Source organism: Macrobrachium nipponense, chromosome 45, assembly GCF_015104395.2.
Source record: "Macrobrachium nipponense isolate FS-2020 chromosome 45, ASM1510439v2, whole genome shotgun sequence".
Lineage (NCBI taxonomy): Eukaryota > Metazoa > Arthropoda > Malacostraca > Decapoda > Palaemonidae > Macrobrachium > Macrobrachium nipponense.
Window position 1 is genome coordinate 6,926,885 of NC_061105.1, and position 24,100 is coordinate 6,950,984.

Consider the following 24,100-nt stretch of genomic DNA (forward strand, 5'->3'; position numbering starts at 1 on the left):
CCAAACACAACTTCTCTCATACAACCCATGGATCAGGGTGCTGTGGCTACGTTCAAGCGTATTATCTTCGGAACACGTTTTGCGCAGGCTGTTTCAGGCTACGGATAACGAGGAGAAAGATCTCAGAACTTTTCTGGAAAGAATTTAGTGTTCTTAACTCCATTATGAACATTGGAAGGGCGTGGAAGGAGGTAAAGAAAGAGTGTATGAATGGGGTCTGGAAAAATCTGCTGAAAGTGTATGTGAACTCGTTTAAAAAGGTTTCGATCAGAATGAAGAAGAAGTGGAATCAATAAAAAAGATCTTGATACTTGGGAAAAGTTTAGATTTAGAAATTGACGAAGGAAGATATCCAAGAACTTATAGTATGCAAGATGTAGAGCTAACAGCAGAGGATTTAATTGCACTTGCAGAGAGAAAAAAAGCAGAAGAGGAAGAAAATACAAAAGAGCCGGAGCGAACGTTTACGACTAAAAAACTGGCAGAGGCGTTTGCTTTATTTTGATCAAGGACTGAAACTTTTAAGTGAAATGGATGGGGACGAGGAACGGTTTTGCCAAAGTTCAGAGGGCTCATCAAGACAATGTTGCATGTTACCGATTAATTATGAGAACGAAAAAAACGCACTGTGCAACCTACAATGGATTTTTTCTTCAAGAGAACGAACTCCAGTGCATTCCGCTTCCCCCAGCCCTACCACCCCCCTCACTTGAGACTCGATCCTGTACGTCTCGGAACAGTTGTTTCCTCGAGACACCTGAACTTACAGAAGAAGAAATTTTATCTGAGGAAGAGCGAATTGATGATACCTGCTGCTTTATCATCATCCTCCTCTTCCGATCTTTAGTTTATTAGTAGCCATGAACCAGCCTGACAACCGATCACGTATGCCGACAACGGACCGAATCTTGGCGAGTACCTTTACGCTACAGTCTGATCCTTGTTCATTATTAAGTTTCTTTTTATACTTAATTATCATTAGTCAATCTGCATTGAAACACCCGAACTAGCTGATATTAATAATTACTATACCTTATATGTATAGGTATACTGTGTAGTGTAGGCTAATCTTCCATATATGTGTATATAGCCTAGCCTATATGGTACTGATTAACTTAGTAGGCTAGGCTATATCCGAGATACGATTTTCTCAAACTTACGATGGTTTTTTCGGAACCTAAACCCATCGTAAGTAGGAGAATACCTGTATATATATCTGGCAGGTAAGGTTCGTGAACAAAAGTAATGTTAGGTGGATTTCCTAACACTTGTGTTCTTTGTCCTTTGTTGAAGTTGAATTTAGAAAGTCAGGTAGTGTCAGAAGTGAAACTTGTAGTTATTGACAGTTTGCCCGTCGATGGCGTTGACATTATTGTCGGTAATGACTTAGCTTTATCCAAGAATCTGAATCCTGTTAAGAGGGATATTCCAGTGCCTGAAATGGTAGTAACTAGGTCGGGTTTAGATACAGACATAGACTACAGTCATAATTTGTTCGTGGATTTGAACGAGAGTTCGTGGATTTGAACGTGAGAAAGTTCGTGGATTCAAACATGAATAAGTTCGTGGATTGGAACGAGAGTAAGTTCGTTCGAATAGTTCGTGGATTCGAACGTGAGTAAGTTCGTGGATTCAAACGAGTGTGATAGAGGTGGCGAGGTTGATCTTGGCATGAGTGTGGCTGAGAAACCTAACTCTATCGTTGACAGTGATAGCCAAACGGAAGGTGTAGCTGTCGAAAGTAACGTAGTAAATGTACCAGTATCTAGTACATACTAGTTACGGTGATGAATTAGGCGCTAACCTCGTGAATAAGGATGAGCTAGTCAAGTTGCAGAGAAGAGACACTTAACCCGAATTTTTGAATGTGAGCTGGATGATGATCTCGATGATGTGTGTAAGGAAACTTTTTGTTTAAAGGACGATGTTTGTGTCATGTTCGACCTAAGTCAGGTAGTAAAGGGGAAATCACCGAACAATTAGTGGTTCCTAGGAAGCTTTGTGAACTAGTTTTGAAGTTAGCACACGATGAGCACGGATGCTTTTGCGCATGTAGGAAGCGCCTGTTCTCATGATGGTTCTAGAATCGGCAGGAGTGTTGTGGAATGCAACAGGCGCCGTAGAGTCGTGAGAAACACCACGACTTCTGATGCAATACCTCGTCTAGATTCTTCTAAGAAGTTCCGGTAATCTCCGGAGTCTGTGACGCTCGCCATAGGCCCCGCCCCCAGAATGCCGTATAAAAACGACGGACGAAGTAGGAGAAGGCAGATCATCAGTTAGTCACAGAGTAAGAGATCATCGGTAAGAGCAACAGATCAGATTATCAGTGAGAGCTCACCGGCAGAGATCAGAGATCATCAGAGACTGATAAGAGAAGAAGGAACCTACGAAGGATCAAAGAGGAAAAGTCACTCGAGAGTTGGTTGAATTCTGGTCAAGTCGTCGTCAGGAGTGGACGACCAAGGCATTTCGACATAGAGCAAGAGCTTAAGAAGGAAGAAAAACGTTTTACAAGAGGTTTTGAGGAGTTCCTGCCCTTCAAGTATCAAGAATAGACATTGCCTTCTGCAGTACGGAGTAAAGTTCCACCGTTCTCCTTTGTGAAGCCATCGCTTCAAGTCGCAAAACTGGCCAGCAAGTATTTGAATTACCTCACTTTTTCCCAAGTTCACGCATTGTAAGATTTTGCCTTTTTTATGTAAATAGGAGACACCATTCTGCATTTGTCTTGTTAGTAAGCTTGTAAATAAACCTTTGTTGTGTTAGTGTTTCTTTCTATATTCGTATCCCCAGTTTCAACTGTTGGTGTTGGATTCTTTTTGTTTGTCGTTATAACGAACTTGGAGTGGACCTCTCTCTCAGGGTTCGTAACAAGAGGGGGAATGATCTGGCCCACCTGAGGAGGGGGGTTTGCAAGCCTCCAAAAATTGCGAAAGCAACCCTTCCAAGGACGGGGTACCCCCTAGCCCGAGCGTCTTCCAAATCGCCGCAATCTTGGACGCCTCCGACTCTGGAATAAATGAGAATGATGAAAAAGCCTCCTCCTTCCTGGGAATCAAATCAACTCCCAGAGAAGAAGGGGCGACATTACAAAAATCAGCCTGGTGGCCTCCTGATACTTCCAGCGACAAATCAACGGAAGAAAAGGAAGGAGACACAGGAACAACACTACTATGGGGTTGATACTGCAGGAGACGAAGCATTGGAATCTGAATTTATAAAATTTGTGGCCATTAGCCACGCGCCAGAGCCGAAGGCCATTCAGGGCACCGAAGTATTGGGAAGAGGTGAAAAACCTTCCCAAGAAGGAAAAGTCGAAGCCCTCCGATCCTCTCTTGCTAAAAACGACTTCCACTGCTCTTTAGGCCATGCCCGACATTCCATGCAAGGATTCGTTATAGTACAAAAATTAGAACGGCACCTGCTACATGTGATGTGGGGATCAGTCGCTGCCGAAGCCAAAAAACGACAACACGGAAAACCTGGAATTCCGGGGCACACACGTTGACGAGGCCGAGAAGGAGCAGAAGCAGCCATAATATCAGCAAACACACACACTAATCACAAGCAAAACGGGCAATGAACCGAGTAAAGGCCAAGAGAGGTTAACCAGTACACTCGCCCAGGCAGTTAAGAAAAGACTGATGCGTTCACCCGATCTACGCATGCGTTGCCAGATATCACAAGATTCCTTACTTTCATCTGTTTCTTAACCGGATCCAGCTGGGTGCTAGAAATCTTCCTATTATTAAGACCTCAGGTTTGTTCGCGTATGAACAACAACAATGATAATGTACTACTTCTCAAAATATCCCATAATAGGCAATTTTTCAACTTACATATAAAAATATACAGAGAGGAACTTAATGAAGGCTTTGAAATCAACCTGACAACTCAAGATATTAATGTAGGACCAGCCAGATAGCCAGAAAACTACAGCATTCTATAGTCCTCTTCAATCTCAAGGAACAAGGAATTATTCTTGAGCTATACTACTGTACACCAATATGCTATGTTAACACATTACTACTATACTGATAAAAGCCAACAGTGACGGTACAAGCCCAAAGCTGATAAGACAAGGACAGTATTAAGATAAATTCTTATACAATAATGACTAGGACAGCAGACCAATCTCACTGCACTGAGACACCTAATCTCTAGCAAATACAGCATTTGAAGACACAACAATAATGAGATAAAACTTGTAACTGACTGACTGGCCAGTCTGCCATACACAACAGTCATGAACTCAAGCCTTTGAAAATATAAATTAGGAAAACTTAGTTTGTTTTTTCAAATTATGTAATCAACATGACAATGTAGAAAACTATACAAGCTACCATTCACATAAATACTAGTGACAGTTTACAACGTATATTTATGCTTAGAACATTTCTTGAACACCTCAATACTGTATAATGTATTGGTAACCTGCAACTCAATCATTCAGAAACACCTTGATTATTGTTACAAGTAATTAAATAAGGCAGTCATGAGTGATTGACAGTGTTTACCTAATAGGAGTTGCACTAACTAACTGCTATAGTTATGCAACTAGATACCATCACAACAAATGGCTATTTTGTCCAAAATAAATAAGCCTGGGTTTAAGTGCACTATTATTATACCTGCATGACATTTACTCAGTTTTGAAACCACTAAACTAACCTTGAATTTTAAACCTGGACTGGGGGGAGGAGAGTTCACACTACCACCGTGAGAAAGAACACGAAGCCACTCGGGCCCAAACTTCAGTGCAGTTTCTGACATGTTATCTTTTACTCCAGACCACTCAGTTGGTGATTTTACACCTTACAGCTGAAAAAAAGAAGAGTACAATTAGATGTCAGCAACTTACAAGATCATTTTGATGACTGTTTCATATAAACAAGGTATACAGCTTCTATACAACCCAAAAAATTAACCATCAACTCCTTCATACTTGTGTTATAGTTCAAAACATATATATACCCTCAGTCATGTTTTACTATCATCTCTTGCAATTCCAAAGCAATTAAAGATGTTCTATAATCAGTTCAATTCTTTTCAAAGCAAGATATGACTATTCACTGTAACTGAAAAATCATTGAGAATATCACTACTTCCATGCTGCTGTGTAGTTCTCAGGATACATTCAATTAAAACTGTGATTGTACATTTATAAAATGTAAATAACTTTAAAAAATTATATGGAGACTCACTCCTTAGGTATCGCAACTACATGTGAGTAGAAATAGGATGAGTCCAGTAATCTCCATACATCCTGGTATCCAATGTCTAGGATGACAGGTCCAGGACAGTTTGGCTTGTTGTAACATCATTGTGGGGTTAAGAAAAAGGAACTTGTTTGTATGGTGTTTTTACATTGCATGGAACCAGTGGTTATTCAGCAACGGGACCAACGGCTTTACGTGACTTCCAAACCACGTCGAGAGTGAACTTCACCAGAAATACACATCTCTAACTCCTCAGTGGAATGCCCGAGAATCGAATTCACGGCGGCCGAAGTGGCAGGTCAAGACCATACCGATCACACCACCGAGGTACTACAAAAAGGAACTTGAGTCTCCCATTTTAAGGAGGGAAGATCAGTTCAGAAGGTAACACAATGTTGCAAAAACTTGTGGACCATGATGTTCCTCCTAAATGCCAGGAATGAAGCATGTCATTCACTATGTGAGGCCTCACCAAGGATATTGTCTCAGCACCTTGGCCTGACGACTTGTTCGGAACTTTCCAAACACGGAATGAGACAGTGTTCTAGAATACTTTTCTTCTTGTGACTGTCAGTACTAACCCGTAATGAACATGCAGCTTTGGTGAGCATCCTACTACACTCCCAATGAATCGAGAGAAACTCTGGTGGGGGCCAGTTCAGCTGAGTTCCCTCTAGGAAGTTCCTGTTATCTAGCCACCTAGAAAGATCCTCCACCTCTTAACAGAAACACGACAGGCGGTAGTTTTCCGGAGTCAAGCCATTTTTGTTCACGTGGGACAAGAACTGCACTGAAACCCAAAACCCCCCCCACACCCCATCCTCTCCCACTCCAACTGATGCATTTGAGAGAGATCCTTAAGGGCACAAGCAGGAGCTGCCAGAGCAGCCACATTAGAAACCAAAGTAAATGGATCACTGACCTATACGGGGAACTTTTTCATTTTTTCCAGAGGAACAAAATGCCTTCACCCACTCCTTTGTCTATCAGATGCCCAGGATGTAGGCACCAAAGTTGGAGGGGGATGAAGGCAGGCTCCCCAGCTGAGCTGCTTCGTCATTAACTAGTTCACTCATACCCTCTACTGACCATACATGTGGGGGGAAATAATGGGCACTCTAGCAGCCTTGTTGCATTCAGAATAGACAGTTAGGCAATAGGCGATGCCAGCAGTGGACTGCCCTCAGAAAACACTATCTTCATCTTCACCTGTCTTATGTTCAAATTTGTTGTTGATCTGCCACACGGAAATCATCGCATATTTCCATATTTCTTATAAGTTGAGCATCGTATGAGACCATTTTCTTTGGTTTTGGACTTCATTGCCATTATAGTATATTCTAGAACAGTTGGTATCAAGTTCTTTAGAAGTCTCTTCTTTTCATCTGGTTTAAGTTTTATTCTTTAGTAATCTCTTCTTTTCATCTGGTTTATGTTTTATTATTTCACTTTTCTGGAGAATCTTACTTTTTCTGCACTGTATCCTATTCCTTCAGATATTTCCATGAACTTGTGCAGTGAATTTTCATTAATCACTGGGGACGTTTTTGTGATTAGAAGCCTTTGCTATACAGTCAGTCGACAATAATAATACAACATCTTTTCTAGCTTTAATTCATTTGCACAATAGTCTGTTTAATTTTTTTACTCTATTTTGCCCTTTGTTTGATCATGGCCCCCATTATTTCACTTATTTATCTTTTAAAGGTGAACTCCACTACACTGCTCTTTCTACTAGAATCTCAGAAGTGACTCAGCAATCTGTGAGTTGTGCCATGCAACCTCCATTGCAACCACTGTATGTAAAGGCGACGTTAGATACTTGTAATCATCTTGTTCCCACTTGTAATACTGTTTCAGCCATTTCACTACACTGCACAAGGAAATAGGTTACAAACTTCACATCTAATTAAAATACAGTACCTATAAATATGACACGGAACCACTCATGTCAGGAAGAAAAGTTGGAACAAAACCAAAATGACAAATTTTTTATCAATTTGTATTAGTATTCGTAAGTGACAAACCTGAGATCTTTGCGCATGAGGAAAATCTCTCTAGCTCAGTCGGATTCGGTTAAAATTAATTCTATCAATCCCTCCTATCGCCCTATCAATTTCCCTTCAGAAAATATTGCAAAATCATCATCAGTAGCCTTATTCAATTTGATGTTGGGTGAAAAAAATCAATCTATCATGGTTTTTCCAAAGTAGTTTGAAGGGCAGTTACAACATCCAGTAAGACTCAGGTACACTGGTCATCAGGTGACAGACTTCTTCCAGAATAAAGTTTTCAGATCGCTACTTTAATATGAAGTAAAACTAGACTATTTTGTCTTTCCTTTTGATATAGGCTAGGTACAGAGGGTAATCGTAACAGACGGAAATGTGAGCCAATACCATTTGAATAGCCTACCAAAAAATCCTATGGTGTCCAGTCTTTGCAACGGTGCTTACACTTCACTTGATTGTTCATAAATTAGCCTTTAAAGTGATAAGCTCCTAGCCTACCGTGGGTTAGGCTAGGTAGACCAAACCCCACCAGGCCAGCCTCAGCAAAACTTGAAATTGCCTTGGATACTCGAGTCTTGTCATGAATAAAAGGGATATGAACACCTGCCAAAATTAAAGAGAATTTAGGTATACAACTAGCTAGCTGGTTAAAAAAAAAATTAAAAAAAAATCAACAAAAAAATAGGGTAGCCTACTCACTCTGTCATACAAGGGCTTGAATAAACTAGAAGCAAATTAAAATTATCCAACTATAGGTTTGGATCGCCTTAAGTAAAAGAGAAATAAAAAAAAAGGGCAGATTCTCTGTTCGCCAGACTAGGAACACCTAACCTACAATTGCAAAAACGAACCTAGCCTACTTCTGTCAATATCAACCCTCAAAATGTGGCAAATGAACTGCAAAGCCAAATGGATATAATGACAATTATTTGGCCATCGAACCCGCAGGGGGGGAGGGGGGGAACTCTTTATGGCCCAAAAAGGATTACACTGACTTAAGACTCGGCTATTTTGGAACCTGACCTGACCTTCCCAACCAGATTTCCACCCATTCGCAGGACCACTCGCGCTCCCACCCCTGGCAAAACCGAGCCAATTCCGCCCGCACCGCCATTCACGCCCATCGCTGTCATCGTCCGCAGCCGAAAATAATGAAGGGGGGAACCACACGACGTCGAATGACGAAGACAAAAAATTCGTATCCGCGACGATACCTCTACTGCCATCGTCGAGATACCAAAACAATGTTGGTGTCCCTGGCATATTTCTACTTTAATCATGCCCTGCTCGACTACTACCCCGGCTATACCACCCCTCTAATTGTCGGGCAGACATTTAATTCTTTTCCTGGCCTAATGTCAACGAGACGAGCGACCTCCGAACTATATTACCAGCAAAATACAGTAGGGAGGCGGAGCAGCTCTACAACACACTTGGACAAAGATGGCCGAACTTGTACTACGCATGCGTAGTCAGTCATCTTCCACCGTAAATATAAGAACAAAAGACGGAGACCAAGCGCTTTCGGTGTTTTCTTTGCCCAAATAGAGGCTAAAAAAAAGTCATCCGGAACATCTACAATTACGAAGAACGGTTGCTCGTCTTCTATAGCAACTGGATACCTTGCTTTTTCGCTTTAAAAGCCACAGGAAATAGAGCTGATTTGCAGAGGAGGTATGCAGCCAAACGGTCTATCTATGCATTTGATTGCTATCACAGAACTTCCAGGATCATTAATTTGCAATCGTGATTCAGACGGAAATTCGAACTTGGTAATACGGCTCCTGAGAGATGCTTTCATTACCTGAATGTCAAATTATGACTAAAAAGTATTGTTAATCAAGAATCGCTTACATATGATAAACATGGTAAAGGTGATGAGATGAGGTAAACAATGTATTAAGTTACGTGTTACACGTCTCGTCCCAGAAACGAAGTCCAACGAACCAGTAAAATTAATTCTGATTTTGAGGAGAAACTGATGTTATTAAAGGAACTATTCATGTATTAAGCATCATCTTTATACATCCTGGGGCTCTTTAGTTAGAAAGGAAACAGAAAATTAATTATATGCTCTGATTCTGATGAGATAAATGGTTGTTTTCTAGTATTTGCTATCACATCGAAACAAAAACCGAACCGCTATGTCATCAAAAATGCTATATGATTTATGAACCTCCCATCCCCCCCCCCCAGCCCCCCCCCCTCTCTCTCTCTCTCTCTCTCTCTCGTCTCTCTCTCTCTCTCTCTCTCTCTCTTCTCTCTCTCTCTGTACATACTTAGAGCAGTATTAAAGACGATAAATAAGTAAAACACAAGATCTGACATGCCACTACATGGCTATAATCCTATGATAAATATCTAGCCCAGAGATTAGTCTAAGCTTTCAGTGGTTTTATACTAGAGTTAGAACTAAGAAGAATCAATTGGCTTGGTTTATTGACCTTAAGGGTAGGCAGGAAAATCACCAACATTGTTTAAAAGGCTAAAGAGGAAAGGTGTCTTCCCTTTTAAAAGAGAACATATTTTTTATGAAAAAAGGCGATTATTGATATAAAGACCTTTTTTCTCTTCCTAAAGTTCTTTTGAAATTGAAAAAATAAAAAAAAATAATAAACTACCAGATAAGATTTTTGTAATTTTTAAAATCTAATCACTTTCAAAAATGTTTTCACTAGTTTGAAATTGGGATAAATTAAACAGTCACTCTTCTCTCTCTCTCTCCATCTCTTCTCTCTCTCTCGTATCTCCTCTCTCTCTCTCCTCTCTCTCTCCTCTCTCTCTCTCTCTCTCACTACAACTTCTCTCTCTCTCTCTCTCTTCTCTCTCCTCTCTTCTCCTTCAAACAAGAACCTTTCGGAAAAATTAGTCAAGGTAGGTCTAGAAATAGAAACACGGGGAAAGAAAATAAATGAAAAATATAGACATTTGACCTACTCCTATAAGATTCACCGAATATTGTACCTAGGTCCACTGATATGCACTTACCATTATCAGCGCATTTTAAGTCATCATCAACCACAGGGCTCCAGAAGGGTTTTCCCAAGGCCCAATTGATATGTCTATCTGATAAAAATATCACTTAACTGTATCATAGAAACTATTTATAATCGTCTGTTTAAAAAACTGGTTTTACGCAGCTGTCACTCTCTCACTGTGGGAGAGTAGACGGTCTTTAATGTTCTTTCTCTCTCTCTTGTTATGATGCCAATCTAATTATGGAAGTGTTCTGTTGTCTTAGAAGTTTGTTTCATTGCTGACGATCCTAAGAAAAAGAATGAACATTGCCTTCTTTGACAAAGAAAATAAAATATATCAAATAGTTATAGTATGCAAATACTTTTGATGTAATACTTAATATATATGTATATATATATATATATATATATTAATAATATATATATATAGATTATATATATATATATATATTTATTAACTATTTATATATATAGTTAGATAGATACATATTTCATCATAGAAAGTTTTAGAGTTATTTTCATAGCCAGTATTGATATTCCACTTTTTTCATAACAGATCGTCAGCAGTGACGCACAATTCTTTATTTTATTTTATTATTATTATTATTTTTTGGAGGGTCACCATATTCTCAAAATAAGGGAAGTCCTTACAGAAAGGTAATGATTTTCCGTTAGAATAAACCATAAATATCAGTGGCCAAACCAAAGGTTTTAGACCAGCTTATGTTCAAGAAATGGAATTTAAGTTTTTTATAATGTTTCTTCCAATGTGGTAATATAGAAAAAAGTAAAGGAAGTCACAGCATATATCCAATTGTCGTAGGTTCGAAGATTTGAACGAAAATTCCTTATAACACCTATTCACAAAATTCGGCAATATTTGCAGTGATAACTTGAAAAAATGCAATAATAAACTTGAAGCATTGGATAAAAATAAAAGTACTGACTGCTAAGTGTAAAATTATTTAGGGGGATAGTATTCAGAAACTGAAGGCGAAAGCTTTATGCTGCGAGAAATCAGAAACTATACAAATACTAAAACTTTTGTGGTAATGAGATAAAAATGAATGGAAATATTAACAAGCCCCCATCAATTTTGCTGCCTCATCCAGCATTATGGCCGAAGAGACCGTAGCCTTTTTAGTGTTCACAATCACATTATTTTGCCGTTTTATTAAAAAAATAACAAATAAGAACGCACCCAGTAAATACTACATAAACTATATACTTGACATAAACTTCTTTCACGCAGCAATTACTTTCAGGTGAAGGTTGGTAATATTTTTTTATTTCCCCTCGATCGAGGGTCATGGTATGTTTTATTTAACTGTGAAATCTTTTCTTAACGTTCTATATTATTGCTATACTTTTACAACCATATATTTTCTCTGAACTATTTTTTGACGGTATTGTGAAAGCTACTTTATGCTGTTCACCTAGGTTCTTTACAGTAGGATACCTTTCTCGTGTGCTGCTTTCAAAAACTGTCATATTAGACACCCTCGGCGTGTTCCTAGATCGTGAATTACCTGAAGTAGGAGCCTCACTAACCCAAATTTAAACAGTCTTCGTAGTCGTCGTATTACTCAGGTACGACACCAAATTTTTATCCTCGCAGGTCCTACAGGAAGCTGAGGTTAGGGTAGGCTAGACTACCTACCTACCTAGGCTAGTACTACTAACCTAAAGACCATTCATTGTATAGTAGTCATTGCTTAAGCTTTTTATTTTCTTACCCATTTTTCTCACTAGTTATGCTAGCCTTCCAGTTACCATGTTAATTATGGTATTAGTACATCGCCCTTGGTGCAGGCTATCATTGTTGCAATCTTAAAGTTAGGATGCATAGGCTATCCATGTTGCAAAGTTCAGGTTAGGATGTAGGGTAAACAACCGCGTGGACTGACCAACTCACCAACTACCATGGCTAGGCCACCCTCCGAAAAAGTACTTTTAACACGTCCTTACACCAGAGATGGTCATCAGTCACGAGTTGTTGGTGGTGAGAGAAGGAGCTCAAGACCTCTATTCTCCTTTCGGAGTAAGTATTTTCTCCAAAGTTAGAAATTAAGGCCATATTTTAAGATTTAAACAGAGTGTAATGAAAAGTGTGGCCAACGCAGTGCACACTACCCCAAAACGCTTTCGAAGTTTTTACTTACAACTCCAAATATTTTGAAGATTGACGCCATCTTGATGTTTGCGGAGTCGCTTGTGTCAACAAAGTTCCCATTTCCTGTGCTAAATCCGCACACCACTTGTACCCATGGACGCTGGGGCACTTTCATCAGAACAATCGTAACCCCGACCTCTTACCAGCACTTATATCCTCTTACAGGCTTTAGTAATAATTTTTGACATAGTATTCTACATTGTCCCCTCTAATTGACAAGTTATTGATGGTGGGGTACCAGATTGGTAGATTATTAGCCTGCACATGCTCTTTGTGTGCACTCTACATGCCAGTATGATCATTGTTATTGAATGGAAGTAAAATTTCTCCCATTTCCTTTTCTTTTGCAACCAGAAGATAGCTGCAATGTATGAAATACTGCATGTAATTTTTCCAAATAATTTTACTTGTTTGACTGTTGAAGAAATTTTTTCAGCGACAGAAATAATCACTACTGTACTATATTGTCAGTTTTTTCCTTGCAGAGAGAAAATGTCTCAACACGCCTGTGAATTGAGTTTCCTTTCTCGATCTGATGGGTCAGCACTTTATTCAATAGGTATGGCAATAAAGCACTTTACTCATTGTAGATACAGTATGATTTTCTTTTTTTTTTACAATCCACCAAGTCATTTCAAAGTTTGCTACATTTAATCTGATGGATCTGTCATTATAATGTTAGGGCTTTCTATTCATAGTCTTTTATGTAAAGGATTTTTTAAATATTTAAATATTTCAAAGTCAAAGGAAAAGCTTTACCTTCTTTATTAGGATAATAAACTAGATTAACTCTCTGGCTTCAAAGCTGTAATGTATGTGAGAGAGAGAGTGATCTTCCTTTATAAGGAAGTGTCAGATATAGGTATTTAATTTTTGTTCATTTAAATAAGTCATAATGTAATTGGTTTGGCCTCCTGATAAGTATCCTAGGGATTTAGTAAAATGAAAGACAAAGTTATGAAACATAAATTCGTTGTAAAAGTTTGGACATTTTATTCAAAAGATAAAAGAAATAACAATTTTGATTTTTAAAATTTTGAATAATTGTGTAACAGTACAATTGTTTAATTTGAATTTCATGAATATTTGTGGTTAGCTTTCATAAACAGTTATTGATATCTTTTTCTTTTTGAAATGGAGAACTCAGCTTATATGCCTGTAATTACTGCCATAATTCTGATTGTATTAAGATATGCATACAATGCTGAGAGTCAAGTAGCTTTGGTTCTGTATGTAATGATAAATGGTAGTGCTCTAAAGTCTGGTTAAACTGGCTACTGTATTAATCCTGAAATGTGTTAGTATATTAGTTAAGTTCATTAACATCTGATTTTGTTGCACCAGGTAGCACCGTAGCTTTGGCATCAGTGAATGGTCCAGGGGATGTCAAGGCTTCTAACCGCCACTACAATAAGTGCCATTTAGAAGTGTGCTACAGTCCTTGCACTGGCCAATCTAGTATGTTGGAAATAAGTTTTATTGATGAATGTAAAGTTTGCCTAATTTGATGTGACAGTTGATAACTTGACATGAAATAATCTTAGTTTCTTTCATGTAAGAGTGCAAATTTACAAGGTGTAGAATTATCAGTCTTGGTGATGCAACTGTCCACAGGTAGATAGAATGTTATAAGTAAGATATTCAGTTTAATATAGAGTTTGTTCCCGATACGTAATACAAACCCTCGGTCCTTTAACAATAGGAAGTAGCTAGCGGCAGCTGGAACGGTCGTAAGCTTCGAACAAGGGGAGAACGGTAGTTAACTTGCTTGTCCGATCGTCGCGCGCCGCGCGACTGGGAGGTAAACAAACCACTTTTGCTTTCGGCCGTATGTGGGAAGGACGTGTTCGCCATCGCTCTGCCCGCTTTGTCGTTTGCTTTGACTTTGAGTATTTGCCTCTCTTTCTGTATAAATCAGGAGATGACTGTAAGTAACTTTTACAATTCTACTGATCTTGCATGAGTGAATTGGAAGAAATGGAGATTTCACCACGCCGCCCTCCAGTCGCCCGTAGAGTGTGTCCCGGGCTGGAGGGGCGTAGATGTGGAGGGTTCAGGTCATTCGTTGACGTGGACCCCCATGAGGTTTGTACTCGTTGCCGGGGGCGAGAGTGCTCCCGCAACGAACCTTGTGTCATATGTGTTATTGGTCCCGAGGCGCAGTGGGTGCTGTCGAGGGGCAGGAAGAGACTTAGGCCGGCCAAGAAGTCATCGGAAAGTCCAGTGACTCCTTTGGTGACGGACACTTCGTCCTCTTTCCTGCCCCCCGGCCAGCCCCCCACGTTTCGCGCCTTCCCCTGCGGGGGGGGTAGCGGAGTCCTTTTCCTCTCTCGATCCGTCGAGTGTGGAGGAGGGCGCCCGCTACCCGGACGTTACAGCTGTACTCGGGGTCTTCCGTCCGCTCTTGGGGGGTTGCTCTGGGGGGGGGTGTTTCTTCCCCAGGGCGTGAGGAAGCCCTCCAACTAACCCAACCCGACTATTGTCTCCGCAGGGGTGTGCCATCAGTGAATGGACGACTTGGGACAGGTGTGGGAGTCGCTGGGACTGCAGGGAGTGCCCAGCATCCAGGGGTTGCTTCAGCGGTTGGCGGGGTCGGCGGTGGTCACTCATGGTGCGGTGACCACAACTACCACCACAATAACGACACCAGCGTATGGAGATGCCACCACATCTGGTATATACGCCCCATATAATGTCGGTGACACCCACGGTTGGCTATACACACCATTGCTGCCGTGCCAAGGTAGGACGGTGCCACCACCACCTGGATTTTTTCCTTTGCTGACCCACCCCGACTTCCGCTGCCCAAAGAGTACCCCCCCCCCCTGGACCTGGCCGCCGCCAGTGCCACGGATGACGGTAACTGCCGACCAGGACGCCTGGCTCTCCCGTGGTACCTGCCGTGCCTGCCGTACCTGTTGCCGTTCCAGCTACTCTTTCCATTTCAGATCGGCCTGCACATTCCCTTCAGATGTTTTCCTGCCGTTCCTGCTGTTCCCCCCGGACCTGTTCCTGTTGTTCCTGCTGCTGGTTGTTTGCTGTCACCAAGTCTCAGGTCTTTCCGGACAGGTGCAGTCGGGCCCTGTTGTCTTCGGCAACTGCCCCGCTCCCTCCTGGATGGAAGACCTGACGTCTGTTTCTGCGGAGCCTGGCGAAGAAGAAGAGGAAGAGGAAGAAGGTGTCGTCGTCGTCTTCATCGTCTTCTTCGTCGTCTGCTGCCGAAGAAGAAGAAGGCTGCCTCCTCCCCCCCTAAAGAAGACTCCTTCGGGATCTTCTAAGGGCCCGGCTCGCTCAGGCGAGCTGGGGAGCTCTTCTGCTGGTCCTCCTGTTCCTTCGGGATTCGGGGAAAGGGGCCCGTCGCTTCTTCTGCAAAGAAGAAGTCGACGGGGACCAGAGGTGCACCAGCCTCGGCTGGTGCGTCCTCACCTGGTGCTAGCGTTCTGCCGCTAACCAGGTTCCGTCTCGGCCGCTTCTCGTTCGCGAGAAGCCACCGAGTGGACGCTCTTCCAAAGAGGACCGTCCAGCCAAAGTTTTGACGCCCGAGCTCGCTCGCCGTCAAGACAGCGCGCGGAGCAGAAGACTGGCGAGAGTCGTGCACACGACTCTCGCCAGGCCAGTGGACGCTCTCGCAGCGATCAACTGGCTGCTCGGGCTGACGTGACGGTCGCTGACCGGCCACGGGTTGGCGAGGAAGGAGTCCCCACGGCCGCCGGTACCAGCCACGGCTGGTACCAGCGGTTTGACGCGCCGAGAGGACGCTGGCCGGTCTCGACGCGAAAGGGAGCCTAGCAGGTCACCCGTCCGCCGCTCCCGATGGACGCGGAGACGGCGACGGTGACCAGCGGCAGCTCCGCCTGACGCTAGAGATCGGTCTCGACGTTCTTCTAGCGAGCCGAGCCAATCGCCCCAGGCGAGCGGCAAGGCTAGGCCTGCTGTCTCGACCGTCACCGCGGGTTGACGATCAGCAGCAGCCCTCCACGCACGCTGGTCCTGCCAGCGAGCGATGGGGGGAGCGTCAGGTCTGCCTCTCCTGTACCTTCAACCTCCTCGGCTATACCGGGAGGAGCGAGGTACCAAGAGCGATCACGAGAGGTGCGCCGCTCGTGACCCAGCTATGACGCCGTGCGGCTCAGCACGGTCTTAGGACCGACCAGAACGTACGCGCAAGTAGTTGGAGGCGACCGTCAGGGGTCTGTCGCTGTTCCTCCTTCTGAAGGAGGAGTATCGAGGGTATGCTCTTGCTGGAGGGACTGGACGGTCCTACTCCACAAGACGCGGTAACGCTGAGATACAGAGGAACTTCGCAGAGGTCATTAAGCTGATGCGTTTGGCATAATGACCTTGCGGAAGGATCTGCCGCTACCACCCCAGCAGAGCCCACGTCCCGGCTCGAATCATTTTGGGGTCCCAAGAGGGAGCCCAAAATGATGATGGGGTTGCCACGATCGGAGCTTGCGGACTCGGTCCTGGATCAGGTGGAGAATCTCGTCTCCGGACGGGAGGACTCGCTAAAATCCGGACGGTCCTCTAAGCTGCTTCCTCCTCCTCTACAGCGGCAGAGGCGATTTTACGTGCCATCGGAAGACCCGATACTGCCGAACAGGTTAACCCGGAGTTAGCAAGGCTGACTCCAGGTGTGTCCCTGCAGCAGCTCCTGTCGGAGAACTTATGGTTCTCGCCAGGCGAGGAGGCCACTTGCCCTGGAATCTACCGCTATGGCAGCATTCCAGGCAGTTTTCCTGGTTGGATTTGTGGTCCCTCACAATATCCAAAGTAGCGGCCGGCTCTGGGAGTTCTGCTCTCGAAGACGACGCTTCTTTCAGGAGACTGTGGCCAGTCTGGAGGAAGAGCAATCTCTTACCTCGCCCATCAGACTGCTAACCTGTGGGCCAACTTGGTTCTTCGACGTAGGGACGCAGTCCTTACCCGAGTGACCAAGGGGGCCGGGCGTGAAGCGGCACTCGGGCTACGAAATGGACCTCTTAGGAGTTCCCCAGCTCTCTTTCCTGGAGAGATGGTGGGGACGCTGCGGTGGAACGGCGGCGCACTGACGAGAGTGACCGCTTAGTCCACCAGGCAGTCTTGAAAGGTTTCTGGGCAACCTCGAGTAACTGCGGCCAAACCAAAGAGCTTGGCTAGCGCTTCCTACGGCGGCGAAGACGGTTGCACCGTCCCAAACCCCGTGTGAAGACTCCAGCTGTTTCAACTTCTGCTAGAGGAGGCCGCAACCAGCCCTCCTCCCAGCCCTCCTTTCCCCGAGGAGGTGCTGGAAAGAAGTCGAAACGAGGAGGGAAACGCTAGGGACGGCGTTCCCCCTCACCTGCTGCCGGAAGTGGGGGGGTGCCTGGCGAGCCATTGGGCGACTTGGCAGCGCTACGGCGCCGAGACTGGATAGTAGACGTCCTTCGGGAGGGATATCTACTACCCTTCGAGTCTCGGCCCCCCCTCATCTCCAAACCGGTCCATCTACAGACCTATGTCCGGGGATCAACAAAGGACAACGCTCTTCGACAGGAGATCAAGACCATGCTGGCGAAACGAGCTGTAGAAATCGTGGAGGACCAGTTCACCGGGCTTTTACAGCCGCCTCTTCCTATGGAGAAGGCATCGGGGGGTTGGCGTCCGGTTATGATAGACCTCTCTCCCCTGAACCGCTTCGTTCCGCGCAAACGACGCGGTTCACGATGGAGTCGGCACGCTCAGTGCTCGACTCGATCAGGGGGAACGATTTCATGCTTTCAGTGGATCTGAAGGACGCGTATTTTCAAATACCCATCCATCAGTCCTCCAGAAAGTACCTCCGCTTCATCTTCGACGGGACGGTGTACCAATTCAGGGCACTTTGTTTCGGTCTCTCAACCGCCCACAGGTGTTCACGCGAGTGTTTCACTCTGGTGTCGGCTTGGGCCCATTCGAACGGGATACGTCTTCTGAGGTATCTCGATGATTGGCTAGTCCTGGCCGAGCTCACCGCTCGCAGTTGCTACAGGACAGAGATCGGCTCCTCAAGTTTTTGTCGCGATCCTGGGGATCGTGAAATTAACTACGAGAAGTCCGACCTCGAACCCAAGCAGAAGATGAAGTACCTGGGTATGCTGATAGACACGGTAGCAGGGCAAGTCTTTCCCGCAGACTTGCTTATCAGCAAATTCAGGGAGGCAGCCGGCCGGTTCCTGTCTCGGCAGGAACAGGCAGCACAGCAATGGCAAGTCGTGATCGGCCATCTGTCGTCACTCAGAAAGTTAGTCCCTCACGGGCGTCTTCACCTGCGGTCTCTCCAGTGGAGACTAAGGGAGAGTTGGTCTCAGGCCAAGGATTCCTCCTTACTTTCCCGTGGCTATCACGGACAAGGTGAGGCAGGACCTAGCCTCTGGTTGGCTCGACGACAAGAACCTCTTAAGAGGATGGCCCATACGCACTCCCCCCCCGGAGATGCTTCTGTTCTCAGACGCATCGACCGAGGGATGGGGCGCACACCTGGAGGAGTTGCTGGCTGCAGGTGTGTGGGGACCATCACGAGAAGCACCTTCCCCATCAAATTGGTCCCCCTGGAACTCAAGGCGGCGTTCAACGCTCTCCAAGAGTTTCAGGACCGCTTGGTGGGACACTCAGTGGTGTTGATTGTGCGACAACACCACAGTAGTGGCATATGTCAACAAGCAGGGGGGGCTAGTGTCTCTTCCGCTCCATCAGTTGACGGTGCAGGTACACGAGTGGGGCCACGGCTCACTCGATAGAGCTGTCAGCACGCTACATTCCAGGCAAAGAGGAATGTAGTAGCAGACAAGCTCAGCCGTCGGGATCAGGTGATAGGGACCGAATGGTCTCTACACCAAGACGTGGCGGAAAGGCTCTTCAACCTGTGGGGACGACCGGTCGTAGACCTGTTCGCCACCCGGCACAACAGAAAACTTCAGGTTTTTCTTTTCAGCTGTGGCCGGACCCATGGCAGCTGCAGAGGACGCCTCGCCTCAACACCCCTGGGACAACCTCTTCGCGTACGCCTTTCCTCCCTTCTGTCTGATTTGGAAAGTGATCAGTCGAGCGCTGGTCACGTCCCAATCTCAGAATGATCTTGGTGACTCCAAACGGCCACAAGCCGTTTGGTATCCGGACCTGCTGGCTCTTCTTGTCGGATGCACCGAGAGAGCTACCCACTTGGCAACCTTCTAGCCCAGCCACACGTAGAACGGTACCACCAAGCAGTCCAGTCCCTTCAACTTTCACGGCTGGCTGTTTATCCACCATCTCTTGCGAACGAGAGGCTTTTCCTCGTAGCGCAGCAACAGAGATGGCTGGACACGTCAGACAGTCCTCTGCAGCTGTGTACCAGGGAAGTGGGCCGTCTTCTGTGGTGGTGTCGTAGACAGGGTCTGTCTCCTCTCAGAGCCACTCTTCAGCAGGTAGCGGATTTCCTCGTGTTTCTTCGCCGAGAGAAGCTCCTCTCAGTACCCACAGTTTAAGGGATATGAGAGCCGCCCTGGCTCTCGTCCTAAACTGAGGGGACTGGACATCTCGAATTCGTTCGAGATATCCTTGCTAATGAGGAGCTTCGAAAGGTCTTGCCCACCCAGGGAACTCAGGCCCCCTGCGTGGGATGTGACTCTCGTACTTAGGAGTTTGACTCGAAGACCCTTCGAGCCACTCCGAGAGTCGTCAGACAGGGATCTGACCCTCAAGACCCTCTTCTTGCTGGCCCTGGCATCGGCGAAGAGAGTAGGGGAACTACATGGCCTTTCTTATGATGTTAAACATACCAGAGGCTGGGATCTGTGACGCTCGATTTCGTCCCGACTTCGTAGCTAAGACTCAGAATCCGTCGATCCCTGACGACCAGGTTCGAGTCTTTCACGATCCCTCACCCCTCCTCCTGGACTTCACCGATAACAAGATGCGGATGAGATGCTGCTTTTGTCCTGTGAGGCGCTACGGCGCTATCTGAAGAGAACTCGACATCTCAGGCCTGAGTGTCGACGCCTCTTCGTTAGCACTGGGGTTACCAAGAAAGAAGTCTCCAAGAACACGCTTTCTTTCTGGCTGCGTGAGGTGATCAGGAGAGCGTACGAAGCTGATGGTAGCGACGACATCCGTACGCTCCGACCGAGAGCCCACGAAGTCAGAGGTATCGGACCCTCCTTAGCGTTCCGTAAGAACGTTCTCCGTGGCGCAGGTCCTGAAGGCAGGTGTCTGGGCCACCAGACCACCTTCACGTCCTTCTACCTTCGGGATATTGCCCACAAGTCCTTGGATACTTTTTCCTTGGGACCTGTGGTGGCTGCTCACACGTTGTGTAAGCTTACCCAGCACCCGTCCAGAACAGGCAGAACAGCATCGATTCCTGGTATGACTGGGAGAATGAATGCGTGAATGAGAGAGTGACTGCTTCTCTTCACCATCTTTTTCTACCTCTACCTGTGGGCAGAGGGATACGGTCGTTACCTTGCTGGAAGGGAGTCAGATGCAGGTAAGCTATTCAACAGAGCTCCATCCTACCTCTTTAACTAGAGATAGGAGTGTATATCCACCACTTTCTCCAACAACGGGGGAGAGAAAGTGGATGCCGACATGAGACAAACCCATTACTTTACATTTGCTCATGTAAGGAAAAAGTTCTTACAATGCTGGTACAAAGAGATACGCTTGCCTCTCTCTTAGTACTCGGCCCAGAGGTCTGACCATTGATCCTGCGGTGCACACCCCGATCAATCGGACAGAGGCTTGGATCCCTCCCTCGCTCTTACGACCAGGAGGCATTCCAGGGATGGACGACACCAGTCTGTTCATCAAAAGACTCAGATTCCTCCCACCAAGAAGTGAGTCTTCTATTGTTAAAGGACCGAGGGTGTATTACGTATCGGAACAAATGACAATTTGTCGAAAATTGCACTTTTTCCTAACTATACAAACCTGAGGTCCTTTACATATAGTCCCTCCTCATGCCACCCCTCACTCTGCGTATTTTGCATGGGCCAAAAGCAAAAGTGATTTGTTTACACCTCCCAGTCGCGCGGCGCGCGACGATCGGACAAGCAGTTAACTACCGTTCTCGCCCTTGTTCGAAGCTTACGACCGTCCAGCTGCCGCTAGCTACTTCCTATTGTTAAAGGACCTCAGGTTTGTATAGTTAGAAAAATGCAATTTTCGACAAATTGTCATATTATAAATTAGCACATTAAGTGTAAAATTTTGTATCTGGTAAAGTATCCTAAGTAATCCACAATATTTTTTCAACATTCCATCTTAAACTGTAGTGTTTTCTTAATTTTGCAGTCAGTTAACCATTACAATAATATTTTGTTGTTTCCTTCTTGCATATGATAATTATAAATGATATTCTTATATTCTTATAATGAAGAACTTAAAAGTTTCTGCAGAGAGTCCCAGAGATTTTAGTCAGGAAAGTACTTTGTTGTGTTTAATTGTCCTTTTGTGAATAAATTTTATATATCCAGAGTGGATAAAGGGCATATGAATTCCTTTCAGACAGGAAGTAAAAAAAGACAGTAATGGAGAGAACACATTACAAGTCTAAACCTATAAAACAAAAATTTGACAGAAGAGCTACTGCTGAAGATGATGATAAAATGTATCATAATATCTATTTAATTTTGGCTTCAAATGAGAGAAACTTAAAGGTTCATAATCAGTGCTTGTAGCATAGGGTATTTTGTCAAGTTAGTGTGTGTAAATCCTCAATATTTTCAGTGATAGGAGAGCGAGCTTTGGAATCGGTGATAACAAAGACAGTGGAACAAGTAATTCTTATTCATCTTCATCCACGGACAGCTGTCAATGTCACCATTCAAGAGATGCAGTCGGATGGATTGGTAATTATTATGCTATTTGTAGAAACTTATAGTTTTATGGTGTAATGTTTATTTTTTAGTTTTCTTAGTCATTGACAGATTTATTACTGTAGTTTCATTCATGCACTTCACACAAGAAGGTTTACCGGAACAAATGAGTATCAAATATTAGGTACTATTTTTCAGGTACATTTGGTAAGGCAGTTTATAAGTTGTTTAGTATATATATCCTTTTCAGTTTTACATTTCTGAAACATTGAAAGAATTTTTTTGAGTTTTAACATGAATTCTTAAGACAGCTCTTGAAACAAGCACTTTCGTATGTTCTGTTGTAAGATGATGATAGTACTGTATATGTAATGCAAACTTTATCAGCATTTATTTTGCTTTTGGTCAGGCTTTATCAACAAGCATTAATGCAGCGTGTATGGCGCTACTTGATGCTGGCGTGCAAATGAAATCGACCTTTGCAGCTGTTACGTGCTGCCTCACACCAGCAGAAACTATCATTATTGAACCGACAGAGGCTGAAATGAAGGTAAGGGTATTTTTTATTTCAGAGATTTTTAAAGTTTAAAGATTTTAATTTGGTTTGCAAATACTTCCTTGATGTGGTATTCTCAGATATTTACTATTTCCACTAAGCTGAGGGAGTAAGTCTATTAATACATATTGTGGTAAATATTTGAACAACATAAACTTAAAGAAGATGAAAGACAGTGACCTTTGTGGAGAGTTTATTATAAGTGCTGCATAGCAATTATGAATAACAGTGAAAAACATTTGTACTTGTGCTTCAGGAAGTGATGAATTTGACTAAGAGTTTTTTTCAGGAGAGTTCAGCTGTTGTGACATTTGTGTTTGACGGATTAGATTACAATGTGGTATCTGCACATCAAGATGGTTGCTTGAGCACAGAGAATTTCAACAGATGCTTCCAGGACTGTCAGATCGCTGCTAAAGATGTTATCAATTTTTATAGGAGAACCATAGAAACGAAATATGAAGATGATGTTGTATAAATTTTATTCCTCTTTATGTCGTAAGTTGGTTTATTTTTCTTTGATAAATCTTCGTGAAAAGTTCTCTAAATGCACTAAGAATTGTACATCATATATGAATTATCATATTTTGAAGGTAGCAATAGGATTTTTTCATATAAAAATAGATTTTATATCTGTAATTTGCAAATCACATGAATTTGAATTATGTACAAATTTTTAGAAATAACTACTATGCTTTATTGCAATGTAATAAAACTCTAAACCTGTATTGGCATTCAGACAATTAATACTGATAAGCTTCTCATCATTAATATAGCAAAGTTTGCCGTCTTGAAGTTTTTTATTTTCTTTTAATAAAAAATAGTGGAAAGATAATCTTTTCTCTTGTGAGTACCTGTTTATTTTAAGACGTGCAGTTGTCAATTCAGCAATAAAAATTTATTTAAAATATGGTGCCCACATCATATAAGGCAACAATATATCTGTGGATGCAATTTCATTGGGGAGAAAAAAGCGCTAGGAATGTTAGAAAAAAAAAATGATAAAGGAAAGGGATAAAATGATAGGACCAGAGTTTCCATTGTCTACATCATTAACATTTTCCTTTTCCACAAGGGTAGATGTGAAATAATATGATTGCCTGAATTCCCAAGCAAGGGATGCCTTATATATATATAATATATATATATATATATATATATATATATATATAATATATATATATATATATATATATATATATATAGAATATATATATATATATATTATATATATATATATATTATATATATATATATATATAATTATATATATATATATATAATAGATGGACAGGGTGACAAGGAGATAGCCGGTCATCAGGTGATAATACATTCATTGCCGACGCGTTTCGTAACACAATTACA

At 43.5% G+C, this 24,100-nt stretch overlaps 2 protein-coding genes across 3 annotated transcripts in view; one reads left to right on the top strand and one right to left on the bottom strand.

The window, feature by feature from the left end:
* The window catches only part of LOC135214330 (GRB10-interacting GYF protein 1-like), a 200,258-nt gene extending 191,532 nt beyond the window's left edge, over nucleotides 1-8,726 (bottom strand). Inside the window, 2 exon segments of the mRNA XM_064248529.1 lie at nucleotides 4,675-4,824; nucleotides 8,626-8,726. Coding sequence (XP_064104599.1) covers nucleotides 4,675-4,776 — 102 coding nt within the window. The 5' untranslated portion in view covers nucleotides 4,777-4,824; nucleotides 8,626-8,726.
* A 2,707-nt stretch (nucleotides 8,727-11,433) lies between these two features.
* LOC135214331 (exosome complex component RRP46-like) lies at nucleotides 11,434-23,540 on the top strand. 2 transcript variants are annotated; one of them, XM_064248531.1, is made up of 6 exons: nucleotides 11,434-11,483; nucleotides 12,871-12,944; nucleotides 13,730-13,843; nucleotides 22,091-22,212; nucleotides 22,589-22,729; nucleotides 23,025-23,540. In XM_064248531.1, the coding sequence occupies exons 2-6, from the start codon at nucleotides 12,878-12,880 to the stop codon at nucleotides 23,211-23,213; spliced, it is 633 nt and encodes a 210-aa protein (XP_064104601.1). In that variant the 5' UTR covers nucleotides 11,434-11,483; nucleotides 12,871-12,877; the 3' UTR covers nucleotides 23,214-23,540. The 2 variants fall into 2 exon arrangements, with proteins under 2 accessions (XP_064104601.1, XP_064104600.1); XM_064248530.1 differs by lacking the exon at nucleotides 11,434-11,483 and adding an exon at nucleotides 11,646-11,802.
* The last annotated feature ends 560 nt before the right edge of the window (nucleotides 23,541-24,100 follow it).

What these genes read in the sequence shown, in the direction of transcription:
- LOC135214331 (XM_064248531.1), top strand. Translation starts at nt 12,878, where the DNA reads ATGTCTCAACACGCCTGTGAATTGAGTTTCCTTTCTCGATCTGATGGG. An exon ending in AGATGCAGTCGGATGGATTG is followed by an intron (nt 22,213 to 22,588) that starts GTAATTATTATG and finishes GCTTTTGGTCAG; the next exon opens with GCTTTATCAACAAGCATTAA. An exon ending in CGACAGAGGCTGAAATGAAG is followed by an intron (nt 22,730 to 23,024) that starts GTAAGGGTATTT and finishes AGTTTTTTTCAG; the next exon opens with GAGAGTTCAGCTGTTGTGAC.